At 46.8% G+C, this 18144-nt stretch overlaps 1 protein-coding gene across 1 annotated transcript in view; it reads left to right on the top strand.

The window, feature by feature from the left end:
- dchs2 (dachsous cadherin-related 2) overlaps positions 1-17361 on the top strand; it is a 54654-nt gene extending 37293 nt beyond the window's left edge. Inside the window, exons 12-21 of the mRNA XM_038999002.1 lie at positions 1466-1600; positions 5455-5664; positions 5761-6621; positions 6966-7079; positions 8943-9157; positions 9540-9691; positions 11005-11135; positions 11818-12104; positions 12477-12618; positions 14768-17361. Of these exons, the coding sequence (XP_038854930.1) occupies positions 1466-1600; positions 5455-5664; positions 5761-6621; positions 6966-7079; positions 8943-9157; positions 9540-9691; positions 11005-11135; positions 11818-12104; positions 12477-12618; positions 14768-17361 (4841 nt within the window). The remainder of the gene's footprint in view (positions 1-1465; positions 1601-5454; positions 5665-5760; positions 6622-6965; positions 7080-8942; positions 9158-9539; positions 9692-11004; positions 11136-11817; positions 12105-12476; positions 12619-14767) is intronic.
- The last annotated feature ends 783 nt before the right edge of the window (positions 17362-18144 follow it).

The following is an 18144-nucleotide window of genomic DNA, read 5'->3' as shown; positions in this document are numbered from 1 at the left end:
GTCCACTGTAATCACTGGGGCCGCTAGACAGGGAAGAGAATATATCCCACAGTCACCCCTGACAATTAGTGGTTGAGTTATATTTGTCCCGTGAAAGTGTGTGGTGATGTGAACCACATGCGAAGACCTACGCTGGCTGGTGCCTGATGGGGCTGCTCTACCACCTGACCTCTATGTCGGGAGGGCTGGAGGGGCTATAACTAGGTCAGGGACATCAGTCTGTATCTGTTTGGTACTCTACTAGCAGCACTTTCCCTACTGCCACCTCTCCCTGTTCTTCCTCGAAACCACCAATCTGGGTTGTGTTCATTAGGGCACGCCGTAGCAAAACGTTTTGCAATGGATAACAAGTGTTTCCTATTGGACATGTACCTACCTGTTTTCATCCGTTTTGTGCCTGGGACTAGGGGGAGGCGAGTGAGATGTTGGGGGGGATTCGAGGTTGTGTGCATGGGTGATCCACTAGCATTGAATCATACCGCAGCACTTGGTGGGGCTCTTGTGAAGGTTAGCTAAATATTTTCATTTGTTTTTTTCCTTTATTTAAGTACACAGATCATATCTCGAGGTGATTTACCCCTGTTAGCACTGGTTTCAATCTGGGAATCAGATAAGGCCCCTTGTCCCAAACGCCTCTTTTTTTCCAGACGGGCCCCTAAACATGGCACCGTATTCCCTGCCATTTGGGACGCGTACATGGGCTGACCTAACGAGATGCTAAACGGCGACGTCAGAGCGGAATATTTATTAATGCGCACCTAAACTTCAAGTGTGTGTGTCCCAAATGGCACCCTATTCCCTATGGTGTAGTGCACTTCATTTGACCTATTCTGTATATAGTGCACTACTTTTGGTCTGGTCAAAAGTAGTGTGCTATAAAGGGAATAGGATGCCGTTTAGGACACAACCCAAGATGTCTAAAAGGAGCCAAGTGGAATTTGCTGGGTTATCATCCATCATATTGCCAGAAGAAAAAAGTAGTTCATTGGTTTTGATGGAAAGCATGAGTGAACTTTGGTGGAAATGTTGGAGGCTGGAGCGCTAGACTAGCCGTAGCAAGGGTTGTTAATATTGAAATGGATGGTTTTTATGTGCATACCTGCCATTTATTGAACAATGTCCTATTTATTACATGTTCCTTGTTTTGAATGTCTTTGATTCAAACCATGAGCTGGATGGATGGTGCCATGGCTACGTGCCCTCAGTCTTGATACTGTTTTCGTGTGTGTGCCAGACCAGAGTAAAAATAATGTTTTCTTTCAAATACTTCATTTTTGCTTGATTGAGCTTATGTGGCACAATGGAACCAAAGGTCCAAACCCTGCCTATCTGGCACTCAAGGCAGGCTCAAGCAAACGCTGAAAGTATTTGTAATATTTTATTATTTTGTGTACCATGCATCTGATATTGATGTGAACAGTACTCCACCTGTAACCAACATTGTCCATCCATCTCTCTACCACAGAAGAGAATGCTGCGGTGTGGTACAGCCTGTTGCCCGGGCCGGGCTACGACTTCTTCTCCATCGACCCCCATTCTGGAGAGATGAGTACCACCTCCCAACTGGACAGGGAGCTGCACCAGCACTTCACCCTCAGAGGTTATACACATTCCACACAGCAACTCATTACTGTTAAATGTGCAGTTTGTCACATAGTGCATTTTGAAAGTCAACCGATGCTCATCTTAATTACACGCACTTGCGCGCGCGCGCACACAGAGTATGTCAGTAACATAAATAATTAGCCACACTCACTTTAGTTGGTTGATATTTAACAAATTGTTTCTCTGCAGTGAGAAAGTTCCACCCAAAGACTGTATAAGGGTGATTTGCAGTTCAGCGACGTCTAGCGTGCATATCTGTCTAGGGGGTGGGCGCATATCTGGGGATATCAGCCAGAGAGTGGAATTGTAGCACCATTTTCAAATCAAATTGTATTTGTCACATGCGCCGAATACAACAGGTGTATTCACCTTACAGTGAAATGCTTACTTTACAATCCCTTAACAATGCAGTTTAAGAAAAATAAGTCTCTTAAAATATTTACTAAAATAAACTGAAGTTAAATAAAAAATAATTAAAGAGCCACAATAAAATAACAGTAATGAGGCTATATACAGGGGGAACTGGTACAGAGTCAATGTGCGGGTTAGTCAAGGTAATTGAGGTAACGTGTACAGTACCAGTCAAAAGTTTGGACAACTACTCATTCCAGGGTTTTTCTTTATTTTTACTATTTTCTACATTGTAGAATAATAGTGAAGACATCAAAACTATATGAAATAACACATGTGGAATCATGTAATAACCAAAAAAGTGTCAAACAAATCAAAATCTATTTGATATTCTTCAAAGTTGCCACCCTTTGTCTTGATGACAGCTTTGTACTCTTGGCATATATTTTGATTCGTTAAAAATAAATTGGTTTACTACATGATTCCATATGTGTTATTTCAAAGCTTTGATGTCTGCACTATTATTCTATAATGTAGAAAATAGTAAAAATGATGAAAAACCAGTGGCGTGCCGTGGGCCTGGGCCTTCAGTGAGGTACTACACAGTCCCACCCGAATTAATCCACCTCATTATGATGCCATGACTCTAGAAACTATACATTTAGACAGAAACGCAGTATAACCAGGCGTTGCGTCACCTTGAAATTGACAAATTGACATTTTTGGGTAAACAGTGTTTACCCAAAAACATGACACAATCAATGAGTCTTTTCAATATTTCCCTTCACCTTTTCATTGTGCAGCTCCGTTGCCCTGCGCGTGTGTTCTTTGAGCTGTAGATCCACTCCGGTGTCCCCAAAAGTTTTCAAAAGCACCATTGCTTGTTAGTGCCCAGCCGTACTTTGGTGTCTCGTTGCTGCCTTGGTTAGACAACTCAAGTTTGCAAAGCCAGTGTGGCTCCAAACACCAAATCGATCACTTGCAAATAATAGGCATTCCCAGCAGTACAGTTTGCAGTGCTTCTCGGAGCCAAGGAGCCTGTGAGCCATTGACAGCGCTCGTAGTTGAAACTTTGAAAGTGGCGAGCGAACGAAGCACTTTCCCGCCTGTGACAGGCTTTGTGGCGTCGGGCGACCTCTCCTTACAATGTCTAACTTTTCTTGAAAAGTTCGTCTTGAGAATGGCGTTATAATTATATCCTCGACCAAATCGATATCTTCTCCTCCTTCCGCCATTGTGGGTTGAAAAAACAGCTTAGTAGTACGCAAATTAATTTGTTTATCAAATTCAGTTTCCTAGATCTCCATAGGACCTGCCTCTCAATATTGGTAATCCAATCAAAAGACGTGCACGCACTACGCCTGCTAGCTGGCTCCTGTGTAACACTGGAGCCAGCCAGAAGGCGTACAATAGCCAACTCTAAAGCTGATTGGTTGACACTACATTTTCATTTCCATTCACTATAAGCTACAAGCGCCCGCACTGTTGATTCTGAAGGCCTGAGGGCAGATTTTAGACCCCTGGCAACACATGATGGCTGAATATGATTGGATAAAAGATCTAACAAAGACCAGCCCTCAAAATCTCAACCTGGGGCTGGAAGCAGTGCAACCAAGAGGAAAGCTATGAAATTACTCTTACTCTGGGGAATAATTTAATACATATTTGTGGGAAAATATATTTAAAAAAAATATATATTCTGATGATGTTTAGGCCAGCAGAGAAGGCCTTGCAGGCCCTGACGGCCCACCACTGTGAAAAACCCTTGATTGAGTAGGTGTATGCAAACTTTTGACTGGTACTGTACGTCCCCGATATCTGTCTCTTCATGCAAATGACGAGGATTTTTGGGCCTTGTCTGGTGCCTGAAGTAAATCCTTTGCATCCAACTCACTAATATTTCAAAGCCCCACCATGCGATACGTGGAGACAGTTATCCCATATGGCAGTCCTCTCTCGTTTAGGGCACCTCTCAGCTTGTCACATCTGTTTCCACCATAGGGCTTAATAAAATATCTAGATTTTTTTCCCCCCTCTTGCTCATTCTCTCTCCCTCTCTTTCTCTCTTTCTCGGGTTCTCTCATTCCCTCATTCTCTCTTTCCCGTGCTCACGCCTTCCTCGCTCTCTTGCGCTGTCCCTCTCTCGCGATTTGCTCCTCTGCTCTCTCGCCACTACACTCTCTCGCCCTCTTTCAATCTCTCTTTTTGTTGTTGTATGGTTCACAGCCAGAGTCATAAAGAACTCGGTCTACCCACTTTTTGAAAGCAACATTATTCACCAGATTTGATTTATGTTGAGGCTAGACGTTACAAGGGTACGTCCAAAATGGTACCTGATTCCCTACATAGTCCACTGCTTATGGGTGGGTGCTATTTAAGACTCTCAGCTTTGTGGGTAGACTCATGTTCCACGGACTGTTTTATGCCTTGGACTAGGGTATTTTTCGTGTGCTCCCCCAGCCCCCCCCCCCCCCCCTTTACAAGAATACAATTACATCCAAAATATGCAATAATATTTTGTGATAAACTGCTTTCAGATGTGCACATGACGATATTTGTACAGTCTGGAGGGAGTTTGAACAATTAAAATCTAAGGAAATATAATCACAGGAAAGCCGTGATGATTTGAAGTCGTGCCAGAATCGACCCGGTGATGATTGTGAAATACCAAGAGACGTCGGCCAATTTTCCACTGGTACGGTCAGATTAAAACAAGGGGGAAAATGAACCCTGAAAAAAAATCTGTTTCATATCAGCATTTTGGGGGGGAGGGGTGGGTGGGCGGGCAGTATAAGATGTTGGTACAATGTAGAGAGAAGCTGTGAAAGAAGTACGTCTTCAGTTATGACTTTCAAAGTACAGTCTATTTTGCTAAGTTATTGGTCTGTTAAATCTGTGAAGGATACAAAACGTAGAACTCATGAAATAAAGAAAATCTGTGAAGGAGCCGGTGTTTGTTCATGCCGATGTTTGTGGGGTAAAAAAAGAGCATTCGAATGACTGAAGCGGTGAAAACCACAAAGTTGATCCCTTGCTCCCACCTTTCCAACTGTTAGTTCAGCTATCACATCAAGGAGGGGTGGCACACTGTTGCATTTTTATTCTATTCTCAGTAGTACTAACAGAACTGTCTATTCATCAAACCGCAGCTTTTCTCGAGCAGTGCTTTACTTGCAATGATCGTGATATATGGCCGTCTTACCTACTGGATAGGATAGGTCTCCAAAATGACACAAATTTAATGAAGAAAGTTTGAACAATATTCAAACAAAGTATTTCAAAAATTCCTTTAAAAAAATGTAATCCTGGTTGGGGGATTCTGGATTTCCTTCTCGTTCCCGTATGATTCAGGGAATCTTCCAACTGGGATTTCTGGAAAACCTAGGAATTTTGCAACCCTATTCAAACAGGACCTAAACCATCACCCTCCTCTCCCTAAACCCTCACCTTCCTCTCCCTGTTGTCCCTCTGCATCCTCTCCCTCGTCCCCCTCACCAGTCCAGGCTCGGGACAGTGGCGTCCAGCCCCTCTCCAGCACGTCCACGGTGCTATGCTCGGTGCTGGATGACAACGACAACGTCCCCGAGTTTATGCAGGCGTCCTTTCAGCTTAGCCTGCCAGAGAACCTGCCCCCCGGGGTCATCCACACATCCCAGGCCTCGGACCCAGACCACGGAGCCAACGGCACCATCACCTACGCCATACAGGGTGAGATTCCTAAATGGAGCACCTGTGTTTCAGTGGAAAATTACTTGGTTTCAACCAGATTTAATCTAACTGGAGTGTATTGACTTATCCCTCCAGGCGAGGACTACGGCGGGCGTTTTACCATCCATGCCACCACGGGCGCCGTCAGTACCACGCGGGCCCTCGACCGGGAGGAGCGGCCCAGCTACACCCTCTGCATCCAGGCCAGCGACGGCGGCCAACCCTCCCCCCTCAGCTCCTCCACCCAGCTCCTGGTGCTCCTGCTGGACCAGAACGACAACAGTCCCTCGTTTCACCGCAAGAGTTACCGCGCTTCCTTGGCTGAGGGGCTCCCTGCAGGGGCAGAAGTGCTGCGTCTGGAGGCCCGAGACCCGGACCAGGGCCCCAACGGCGAGGTGACATTCTCTCTGGCCGAGGACACCCTGGGGGCCTTCTCGGTAGAGCCCACCACAGGCGTGATTCGGACCACCCGGCCCTTGGACAGGGAGAGCCGTGCTCAGTACACCTTCAGTGCCGTGGCCACCGACGGCTGCGCCAGAGGTCCACGGAGCTCCGCCACCGCGGTTACCGTGCAGGTGGAGGACGCCAACGACAACGCACCCGTCTGCACGGAGAACCCCATTGTTGGCTGGGTCTCCGTGGAGACGATCCCAAACAAGATTGTCGCCACGGTGACGGCAGTGGACGGTGACCGTGGTGAGAACGGGACTGTGTGGTTTAGCTTGGTGGGAAACAACCCTTTTTTCACCATCAACGGTAAATCAGGAGACATACGATTGAATGGTTCCATTAGTCAGAGTTTCTTGGGTGCTAACCTGCAGGTGTTGGCTGCAGACCAGGGGAGGCCAGCTCTCACCTCTACCTGCCTGGTCCTTATTCACTTGAAGGGAGAGGATGAGCCACTGCACTTCACTGAGACGCTCTACGAAGCAGTTGTGGTGGAAAACAGCAAAACTGGTACGGAAGAACTGCTCTAATATCAGTATATGAAGAACTATTCAAGACAAGTGCATTGATATGTACCAGATCTGGTTTCAACTAGTATTTGTTTTCTATCATATATGTGCTTGATTGAACTTGGCTGCTGCAATGGAGCCAATTGAATAGTCCTAAAAGTTGGGACCCAGCCTGTCTGGCTCTCCAGTCAGGCTCAATCAAAAACTTAAGTCTGCTGTGTATGTTCAGTACTTTATCCAAACTCTTTACTGGCGTCACGCTATCTATCAAACCCTTTGAGTTCAGGTTCAGGCTAAAAGCCATTGAGAGATCTTTTTTTCCATCTCTTCTCCTTTCACCTCCAGGCACGTGGGTGGGAAACGTGGTGGCTCACGACCGGACCGACGACAGACGGCGAATCGAGTACAGCATTTTCAACGGCAACGAGAACGGCGCCTTCGCCATCAACCGACACACGGGTATGAACCTTTCCAATACTAAAAATGATATTTCTCGTGTGGTCCAGTCGTTAGTGCCACCATCCCCGGCACACCAGAGTCAGAATGTGTTTAAATCCACCTTTTTGATTCACAATCTCTCCCACCTTTGTTGTCTCCTCTTCACTGTCCTAATCTTCAATAAGTACATTTAAACCCCTAAAATAACTTGTTCTCCTCTCCAAAACACTTCTCTGAGGCTGGAATCATAGACATAGCTTAGGCTCCAGTGTGCTTGTTGGCATAAGCCAGCTAGGACTCTTTCATTAGTTGCCTGCAGCAGGAACTTAAAACCATGCTTGTCTTTTCTTCCTTGTTCGTTTTTCAGGTAATTTTTGGACTCCAGGGACACACCAAAGCCAGAACCTCCGCCTATCCCTGCATCCATCTGTCTAGTTTTCCGTATCTCCATCCAGGCTAATAACCCCGTATCTCCATCCAGGCTAATAACCCCGGCATTCCAGACTCCTCACATCCATTTCCCAAACAAGACTTTACTCCTTTTTCTTCCAATTAGCGCGACTAGCCTCTCAATCCCTTTGGACCATCGCTCGCTCTCTCTCGCTCGTTCATTTTCACGTAACACATTGGGGGCGATGAACAAAGGAAGGAACTGAAGAGGGCGGTGGGACCGTTGGGCAATGCGAGCATGGGTGAGGGAGTGTGAATGGGGTACACCAGTAAATCAGCTCAAAGTGACTTATTTAAGTAATCTATTCCCATGCACAAAAAGTTACAAAGTTTGAAATAAAAATAATAGTTTTAGACAAACATATCTGTTTGCAGTCTACAAATTATTTTTGTATTATCTTCTGGCCCCCCGACCATCTGCTCAAGAAACAAATCGGCCCACTTCTGAATCTAGTTGATGATTCCTGCACAATAGTTTCCAGCCCCTACTGGATTTTCTGTAGATGCCTAGCCTGCTTACTTGTGTAAACAACATCACGCTGCTTAGCGAGTACCACTTCCTCCTGATTCGGACCATACCTGGCACAAACTCGGGACTTCTGCCTCACAAACACACATGACCGTCCTCCCTCAAGCATCTTAGCTGATCGCACCACCTCAAAAGCTAGCTAATGAGGCTACACAAGCGGGACACTCAAGGCTGAGGAGTATGTGTCTAACATCCCCATGTGCTACACTAGCACGCACATGAGGGCAACGCTATAGTGGCTATCCAAATTATTATGTGGAAATCCCCTTTTAGGGTTATTGAAGGCATTGTCTACTACAGCAGTCAAGAGGTTCTTTTCCCATATCCCCCTGTTCAGAGAACTGGAGTTGTATCCCAAATGGAACCCTATTCCCTATGTAGTGCACTACTTTTGACTAGGGCACATAGGGCTCTGTTCAAACACAGTGCACTATATAGGGAATAGTGTGTCTCATGGGACGCATACAGTCTTTGCTGTGGATTATGGACTGCTTGCCTTAGCCAGCATGGATTCATTATGGCCCAAACTCTCCCTGAGCCCCTATATAAGCAGTGTGGCTGAAGTGGAACGGGTGGGGGGGAACATCAGTCCAGATTACATTCTTGTTTGGAGACTGAGAGGAATCAAGTTGTTAATGGAATGTGTACATATGTTTTGAATGCACAACTGCAAAACATGGATACAACGTGGTGATAGAATACACGCAGGCGCAACGTAACTCCCTGTGAATTCTATGAACTTTTTATCGTACATCCATCAAACAATCTTTCTCATTTGCGCTCGCCCTCTCCATCTCTTCTCCTACTTTCCTGTCTCTCTTTCTGTTCGCTCGCTCGCTAAATCCCTATCTTTGTTCCCTCTATTTCTCACTTTCTTTGTCTTTCCACCCCTCTCCCTCTCCCAGGTGACATCACAGTGTGGGACCAGGCCAGTCTAGACTACGAGGCCAACCGGAGGTTCCACCTGGTGGTGCTGGCTGACGGCGGCCCCCTGCAGACAGCCCACTGCCGGGTCACCGTCACGCTGCAGGACGTCAATGACAATGCGCCGGCCTTCGAGCAGGGCCACTACCGCACGGCCGTGTGGGAAGGCCAGGTACACAACACCTACGTCATGCAGGTATGGATTGGAGGCCAGCCAATCGAGTTGTTACTTTGTCATTTTGAGCTAAGGCAGAAACATAATTTGTCGTTACCAATCAGTTTCTTTTGAGCTAGGTTTCTTCCATCTCTGGAGTTTTTCCTGGGCACTGGGCTCTTGCTTTTGCTTTAATTGATTGATTGAAACATGGCTGTAAAAAAAAGCATTACAATCCATTTCAAATAACAAATGCATAGCATTATTGCGTAGTTTTTCCATTAAGTGTTGTGCGGCCTGTAACAGTCTGAACTGACTCTTGCAAATGTTATTTTTACATTTGCCAATGTGCCATGCTTACGCTGGGTATTGGCTATGTAGAAATAGGCTTCCCTACTCTATAATGCTTTTCTTCCTGTTGTAGGTGTTTGCCTCTGACGCGGACAGGGGTGTGAATGGTCAGATTGAGTACTCCATCTTGTCTGGTAACCAAAACGAGGCGTTCATCATTGACTCTGTGCGCGGGATCCTTGCCACCAACACTGTTCTAGACCGGGAAATCACTTCCTCTTACAAGTACGCTAGCTTACATTAAACTTTACGCTACTATTAGAGTTGTCACTTGCTATGGCAATGTATTGTGAGTTGTGTGTATCTAATCCTACATGCTAGACAAAAGATTTCAGTGCCCTTGAACGGGGTATGGTAGTATGTGTCAGGCACACTGGTCTGTGTCAAGAACTGCAACGCTGCTGGTTTTTCATGCTCAACAGTTTCCTGTGTGTATCAAGAATGTTCCACCACCCAAAGGACATCCAGCCAACTTCACATAACTGTGGGAAGCATTGGCGTCAACATGGGCCAGCCTCCCTGTGGATCGCTTTCAACACCTTGTAGAGTCCATGGCCTGATGAATTGAGGTTGTTCTGAGGTCAAAAGGGGGTGCAACTCAATATTAGGAAGGTGTTTATAATGTTTGGTATACTCAGTGTTTTTCTATACTGAACAAAAATATAAATGCAACAATTTCAACAATTTTACTGAGTTACAGTTCATATAAGGAAATCAGTCAATTTAAATAAATAAATTAGCCCTAATCTATGGGTTCCACATGACTGGGCAGGGGCGCAGCCATTTGTGGGACTGGGAGGCCATAGGCCCAGCTACTTGGGAGCCAGGCCCCGTCAATAATAATTCGTTTTTCACCACAAAAGGGCTTTATTACAGACAGATATACTCCTCAGTTTCATCAGCTGTCCGGGTGGCTGGTCTTAGACGATCCCGCGGTTGAAGAAGCTAGATGTGGAGGTCCTGGGCTGGCTTGGTAACACATGGTCTGCGGTTGTGAGGCCGGTTGGATGTACTGCCATAGTCTCTAAAACAACGTTGGAGGTGGCTTATGGTAGAGAAATTAGCATTAAATTCTCTGGCATCAGCTCTGGTGGACATTCCTGCAGTCACCATGCCAATTGCACACTCCCTCAAAACATTAGACATCTGTGGCATTGTGTTGTGTGACCAAACTGCATATTTTAGTGGCCTTTTGTCCCCAGCACAATGTGGACATGTTTAATCAGCTTCTTGATATGCCACACCTGTCAGGTGGATGGATTGTCTTGGCAAAGGAGAAATGCTCATTAGCAGAGAAGTAAACACATTTGTGCACAAAATTGGAGAGAAATAAGCTTTTTGTGCATATGGAACATTTCTGCGGTCTTTTATTTCAGCTCTTGAAACATGGGACGAACACTTTGCATGTTGCGTTTTCTATATTTTTGTTCAGTATATACAATATATGTCTATCGATCTCTACATCGTCTACCTACACTGGCTAGTTGGAGTCCTAGTAATGTAATGGTGTGCGTTTCCTTGTGGTGTTGTGTTCCCAGGTTGGTACTGCAGGCGTCAGACAGGGGTAGCCCTCCCCTTAGCAGCACCGCCACCGTCCGGGTCCAGGTGGTGGACATCAACGACAACAGCCCGGCCATTCCCCCCATGGAGCCTGTGGTCATAGCAGAGAGTAAGACACCACCTCTCTCAAATGGCACCCTTTTCCTGTTACAGTACACTACTTTTGACCAGGGCCAATGGGGTAACCATTTTCAGTCTAAATTTTCTAATCACATTTAAAAAAAAAAAAAAAAGTTTGTTTATTTAAAGCATCTTCACAGCAGGCCAAGATTTGGTAGCTGGCGCTGAAAGGAAGTACCTCTTTGTAACAGTCCCACGGGCTGTTGTGCCTGAGGCAAAGCTCTATCCTAATGCCACTGTCCTGAAGGAGTGAAGATCACTTCCTGAAACAAATTGCTTGGGAGACAAGCCCACCCAATGAGCAAAATTAGTTGAAATCGGTATTTCCAACCAAAAGACGTGTTTTCAATGTCTGTCCAATGTATTTTGCTCAAGGCAGTTCCCAGCCCTTCACTGATTCAGCTAACCAAAGTTTTTATGATTAGTTGAATCAGGTGTTATAGCAGAAGATTTTATTGATTGACAGAGATTTTCAAGAGAATTGTCAACTTGACATAATGTTTCAGTTTAATTTGTAATTCTAAAAACCTGTAGAGATGAAGTAGGAACCGTACACACAATTGCTCTTCGGCTCAGGCCAGGCCAGTACCCCCTAACAAGTTGTGTGCGTTTGACTATATAGACTATTTGGTACTAAATACTTCTTACACTGTTACCTTGTCGGTCACCAGACCTCCCAGCGGGCTACATGGTGACCCAGGTAAGCGCCAACGATGTGGACCTCAGCTCCACCGTGACCTACAGTTTTTTGGACAATGCCAGCGCTGCCGGGAGCTTTGCCATTGACCGCTACACGGGCGTGGTGACCCTGACGCAGAAGCTTGACCATGAGGAACAGACGACACACAGGCTGGTGGTGTGGGCCTCGGACTCCCTCCACCAGACCACGGCCGAGGTCCTGGTTCAAGTGCTGGATGTAAACGACAACGTGCCCGTCTTCTCCCAGGACTCCTACCAGGTAGCTAGAACTGCAATCGGTTTGGTATTTCACTAATGATGCATTACAAGACAGTTATAGTTATGGAACACAAATCCCTCACCACACACACATCTACTTTGTGGTGAGCCTTTACACATTAGCAAAACATTATTATATAGGAGGCAGAAATTAAGTCGTTTAAAATGTAAACATGACTGACTCACTGAGAGGATGAGGGGATTTGAATGTCAAGTTGGACAATGTCTGATCTATCCATTTGACACCATTGTACTCCCTCAGTGATGTCTTGTGACTCCAAGTTCTCCTTGAGTCCTCAATGAGATGTTTATAAATGTATTTATTTTCTCCTGGAAATTGACATGAGATGTGTTTGTTTGTTTGCACCATCAGGTGAAGTTGCCAGAACTGTCTCCTGCCAACATGTTGATCCTGACTGTGGCTGCCACGGACCGAGACTCTGGGCTTAACGGCAAACTCGGCTACAGACTCCTCTCGTCACCTCTACACGGCTTCTACATACACCCAGACAACGGTAAGCACTATTAGATTTACCAATTAGATTAAAGTTAAATGATGTAAAACAGTACATGAATAGCTTTCATCAGAATTAGCCAGATAAAGTCAACTCGCCTGTTCTAATTACAAAATATATATACTTTAGTGTTTTTATTAAAGAGAAAAATGTATGACCGAGATTGGAGGGAGAATGTGTCATTGAAGAATGTGTAGGCCGGATATAACCCAATGCCGACGTGTACATACAGTATGCGTACCAGAGACTACGGCCCTAACTACTGTACCATCCAGTCCATTCTAAATCAATTTTAATCAAATTGAAGGGTAACAATGGAAGAACTTATTTAGGCACGAAGTCTCTAAAGTGCGAACTCTTGGCAGAGGCCTTGTGAAAATGTTTTTAATGGACCCGGGACCATTCTCCCAATCATACCCAGAGTCCAAGGACGAGTCAGTCAGAAATTCCAAGGCTGACTCTATATAGCTGCTGCTAGGTGTTGAAGAAATAGGCCTAATCCTCCCGCGATGCTACAAAATGTGCTTCTCTTAATTCCTACGATTCAGACTGTCAAAATGTAGTAGGAGAAGAAAAGTTACCGCCACATGCTTTCCAAGGTTCACGTCTTAAGACTGTCTGGTAGCCCGGTTTTCATATTCATCTTTTATATTCCCTTGTTTAAAACCAAAAAATTTCTGGCGCGACGCGCTTATTTTACGCATGTTGGCCAAGAAATGGGGGTTTGCGCCAACAGTAAGTATATGCCCAGTTCTGCATGGTTCTACACATCAAGGGTTATTCAGAGTATTCACACTGCCAGTAGCCTCAGTTTCTCCATCCATCCTTTCTCTTTTTACGGGCTTGGATATGTGAAGGAGTGCAGTGGAGGGGGGAGAGAGAAAAAAGAAGGGGGGAGTGGGAGAGATTGCTGATGAGAGGTCACTAATATAAAGGTCTGCTTCAGAGCCGGATCTGTCCTGTTATATTCAGTCTCGGGAAGCAAAGTCTTCGCCCTCCCCAACCCAACAAGTGAAGAAGACTAATTGAACCCGACGAGGCTAAAAGAGACCATTACATTCTCAAAGCTCTTTTTTCCTTTTCTTTATTGAAACATATTTTTTTGGGGCCACCTTGTTACTTTCGAGGGCCAGCGACTTTAATATCTGAGAAATGTGTTCTCCATGTTTTGTGGTGCGAGTAACTAATGGGAAGTGAAATTTGGATTGGCGTCAATATTAGAATTGAGCCTCTCAGAATCGTGTCTTAATCCTAACTCGAACCAGAAACTAGATACTGGCTCGTTCTTTTGTGTTTCCTCATGTTTCCAGCACTCATATGTTTTAACTTATGTGAATTATGTGTTTCAAGATAAGTTTCAATATTACAGGAGGCCGGGCGATATCCCAAACTGATTGACTATACAGTAGTGTTCGATTCTATGTAATGAAAAATACCAATCTTGCTCGTTTTCAGTCTAAATTTACTGTGCTCACATCAGTAAACTCATTTGATAGTTCAACATTCTCAAAAGGAACTTCAGCAAAAAGCCTACAGAACGCACTTCTATAGAGAGCATTAAAGACACAATCCTGAATTTGGGTTTCAGTCAAAAGGCGGCCCCGCCACTCGGTTTGCTATAAAGCTGAGGAATCGGGCGGGAGAAATGTAATTACGCTCAGATTTCTAGACTAAGCTATGGCTGCAACTCATGAGGTAGTGAGTGATCTTATTCTACTGTACAGGTTTTGCGGTTGCCAGGTCTCCCTTGTATAAAAAAAAAAAAAGTTTTAATCACCAGGGACTTTCCTGATTAAAGGGAAATTCCACCAACGTTGCTCTATTTGATAGGTTGTTCTTTACCATAATAACAGCTAGAGAGCTGTGCGTTATTGACAGTCAGCATGGTAAAGCCTCCCTGATAGTAGCTGTAGACTGAGTGGACAGCTGAAACCCTACATTAGACAGTGTTAAAATAGATCAGTTTGAGTGTTTGTCTAATAATTATGATAACATTTTTATTTTGATAGCGCTTTTAAATTCTGCATAGGAATAAAGCAATATCTAAAGGATCTGCAGCCCTTTCAGTTGACTAAAAACACTAGTAAGATGTTTTTCACTGTTTTCAAATTGGAGACGATGGCTAACTCCAAACCCATTTGTCTTGTAGGGTCAGTGTTCACCAACAAGCCCTTGAAGTATGTCACCAACGGTAACGTGATCCAGCTCCTGGTGGAGGCCAGAGACTGGGGCGACCCAGTCCGCTCTACAGTCACCTCCGTGGACATTGTGGTCCTGGACGCCAACGACCACACCCCGCTCTTCCAGCATGACGCTTACACGGTCAGCCCCCTTGAGGATACCCCCGTCGGCACCACCTTGCTGACCCTCTGGGCAGAGGACCTGGACTGGGAGTACGAAAACACAAACCTGGACTTTGTCATTGCCAGTGGCAACGAGGACAGGAAGTTCTGTATAGAGGTAGGTGCGGTCCAAACGGAGAGCCAGCAGAGGACCGCTGGGAGTCTGGTTCTGTGCCAACTCCTGGACCGCGAAACCACTGAGGGCTACATCTTGACAGTGATAGTTTCTGACCGTGGCTCGCCTCCGCTCAACAGCTCGGCGGTTGTGGCGGTGACCGTAGCGGATGTCAACGACAACGTGCCGGCTTTTGTCAGCGCAGAGTACCACGCTCAGGCCAGCGAGAGCAGCCCAGCAGGCAGCAAGTTGGTTCAGGTGACCGCCCAGGACCCTGACCGCGGAACTAACGGTCTGGTCCGGTACGACATCATCTCAGGCAACAGCAAGGGTCACCTCAGGTTAGACCCCCACACCGGCACCCTGGAGGTCAACCACAGTCTCGACTACGAGGAAGACTCCAAGTACGCACTGACCGTCCAGGCGTCCGACGGGGGAGAACCTGGAAACCGTAAAGTAGCTTTCACCGTGGTCTTTGTCATGGTGTTGGACGAGAATGACAACTCACCCTACTTCATCTTCCCCGTAGTCAACTGCTCGGTGCCGGAGAACCTTCCAGCCTTCACCCCCACCTGTTCAGTCCATGCCATCGACCAAGACGCCGGGCCCTATGGCCAGCTCACCTACTCCATCATGTCCTCCTGCTTCATGGACTACGGCAGTGGCAGCCCTGACAGGAAGGAGGCCTTTGCCATTGACAACCTCACTGGGGACATCCACACCCGGCAGACCTTTGACTTCGAGCGGGAGAGCGTCTACTGCTTCATAGTGGAGGCCAGGGACAAAGGCGAACAGGCGGCCACCGTGCGGGTCCAGGTGGCCATCGAAGGGGCGGACGAATTCAGTCCCGTCTTCACCCAGAGGCAGTACCGTTTCATCCTCCCAGAGAACGCCAAGGCGGGGCAGACGGTCGGCCACGTTATGGCCATGGACCATGACGGAGGCCTAGATGGCATGGTCGAGTACTCCCTTGTCAACCCCTCACAGTTGTTCTCCATCAACAAAACAACAGGCGCAGTGTTCGTCTCGGGCCCAGTGTACCGCAAGAGAGGAAGTTTTTCCAACGAGGACGTGGTGGAGCTCTTGGTGACAGCCGGCAGTCCCAGAATGGACTCCAGGTCCACCACCAGCCTGGTAACAGTCAATATCTCCAATTCGGCTGAAGCTCTCGTCGGGGTGGCCCTCGGTGTCCAGACAGTCACTCTGGGCGTGTCGCTGGCCATCTTCCTTCTCCTACTCGTCAGTTTCGTGGCCCTTGTTCTGAGGTACAAGACCAAAGAGGCCGCCATCAAGAAGGCCGCTGCCCTTGCAGCCAACCTAAACACCGGCACGTTCGGCAGGACCGGCGGTGCCCAACAGCACAGCGGCATCGGCTTGCGGGAGCTGAGGGCGCCCATCACCATCCGAGTGAAGAGGGAGATATCCTTCCCTATCCGGAACTCTGACTCAAGCGGCCGCGGCTCGGCAGAAGGTGAGACGGCCGAGGACCATGAGATCAAGATGATCAATGAGTACCCATGCCGCAAGAGGGCCGACTCGGCTCAGAGCAGAAGGGTCCCTGACTCTGGCGTGCCCAAGGACTCGGACCAGCTTTCCTGCCATTCAGAGGATGAAAACCAAGGGACGGTCGTAACCACGGTCTCCAGCACATGTCTGGCCACAGGGATGCAGAGCTCCGAGAGCCTCCACACCTTCAAAGAGGAGGGAGGGGGGGAGGGGATGCTGCCGCGGGTCAGGATGAGAGACATGGAGGAAAGCATGAGGGGCTACGTCCCTCTCTCGGATAGCCAGGCCTCGGTGGACGGCTCCTTCAGCTCGCTGTTGTGTCCGGAGGAGCAGCTCCGGGGCAGCTATGGCTGGGACTACCTGCTGGACTGGGAGCCGCGCTACCACACGCTGGCCTCAGTCTTCACCGACATCAGCCTGCTGCCCGACGAGGACCTCCAGGGGGGCAACGAGGGCCTGGCGTCCGAAGCCTGCTGCCTCATGCATCCACCACCCCTCATCACGGGTGTGGCGCAGCCAGGCCTCAGGGCCGTGCCCCCCCGGATGCCCCTGCGCAGCATGCACACCCTGACCCGGAGGCCCTCCTACCCCAAATACGCCTATGCGCCCCTGGCCAGGAACACAGGGCTCACCCCGTCTGCCATGACGCCCAGTTTCTCTCCCTCGCTGTCGGTGCTCACACTGCGGACCCCCAACGCCTCCCCGGTGGTCTCAGAGACTGGGCTGGGGGTCTTCAGGCTAGACGCCGGCAGCCTCCTGGAGGGAGAAATACAGGTGTAGACTTGCGGACCTTTTGATATTGACTTTGAAAAATATTGTATGATAGATGCCAAATACTGGCATTTAAATAATTTGGTTCTCAAGCTTATTTTAAATCTGATTTTAACATCACATCACTATTCAATTAGTTTCTTCAATTAGTTTCTCAACATAAAGGATCTACAAATCAATATTGGCTCATGTTGAACATTTGGACAATATTCTGTCATCTGGCACATCTATTAGTATGGACATTATACAATGCAGATGCATGGGTGAAATCAGACATTTATTAAATGTCTTTGTACAATTAATGATTTGCATTGTGGTGCATTTAATATTTTCATAACTTGCTTTTGTAATAAGTTATATATGCAAAAGCCTGAACTCTGGTTTGCATTGCAATAGCACAATGCAGCACTCTGCACACGAGTGGATGTTTGAATCCACAATTAATGAACAAATTTATGGTCGTAAACATGTTTGCATGCTAAAGACAATGAAATGCATTGTTATAGCTTTTTGACTTGGCAAGTATTCTTGTTGTTCTGTAATTGTATTATGTCAGAGTACCACGAGCCCATATTCTGTGAACTACTACATTTCAAATACCTATAGTATTTGAAATGTCATTAACAGCTGTACAAAGAGCCAGGGCAGTTGGTGTGGGACCAGTCTTTTGATATTGATGTGCCCTGATTGTGTACTATAGATACTAACGGCGCTTTTATGTGTGTAACATTTCAAAATGAAAAAAAGTGTTTTCTCTCAATTGTAAAATGTATATAAGCAAAGGTCAAATTT

Source organism: Salvelinus namaycush, chromosome 8, assembly GCF_016432855.1.
Source record: "Salvelinus namaycush isolate Seneca chromosome 8, SaNama_1.0, whole genome shotgun sequence".
Classification (NCBI taxonomy): domain Eukaryota; kingdom Metazoa; phylum Chordata; class Actinopteri; order Salmoniformes; family Salmonidae; genus Salvelinus; species Salvelinus namaycush.
Note: the sequence above shows the minus strand (reverse complement) of the source record. Positions and strands in the feature narration are given on the sequence as shown.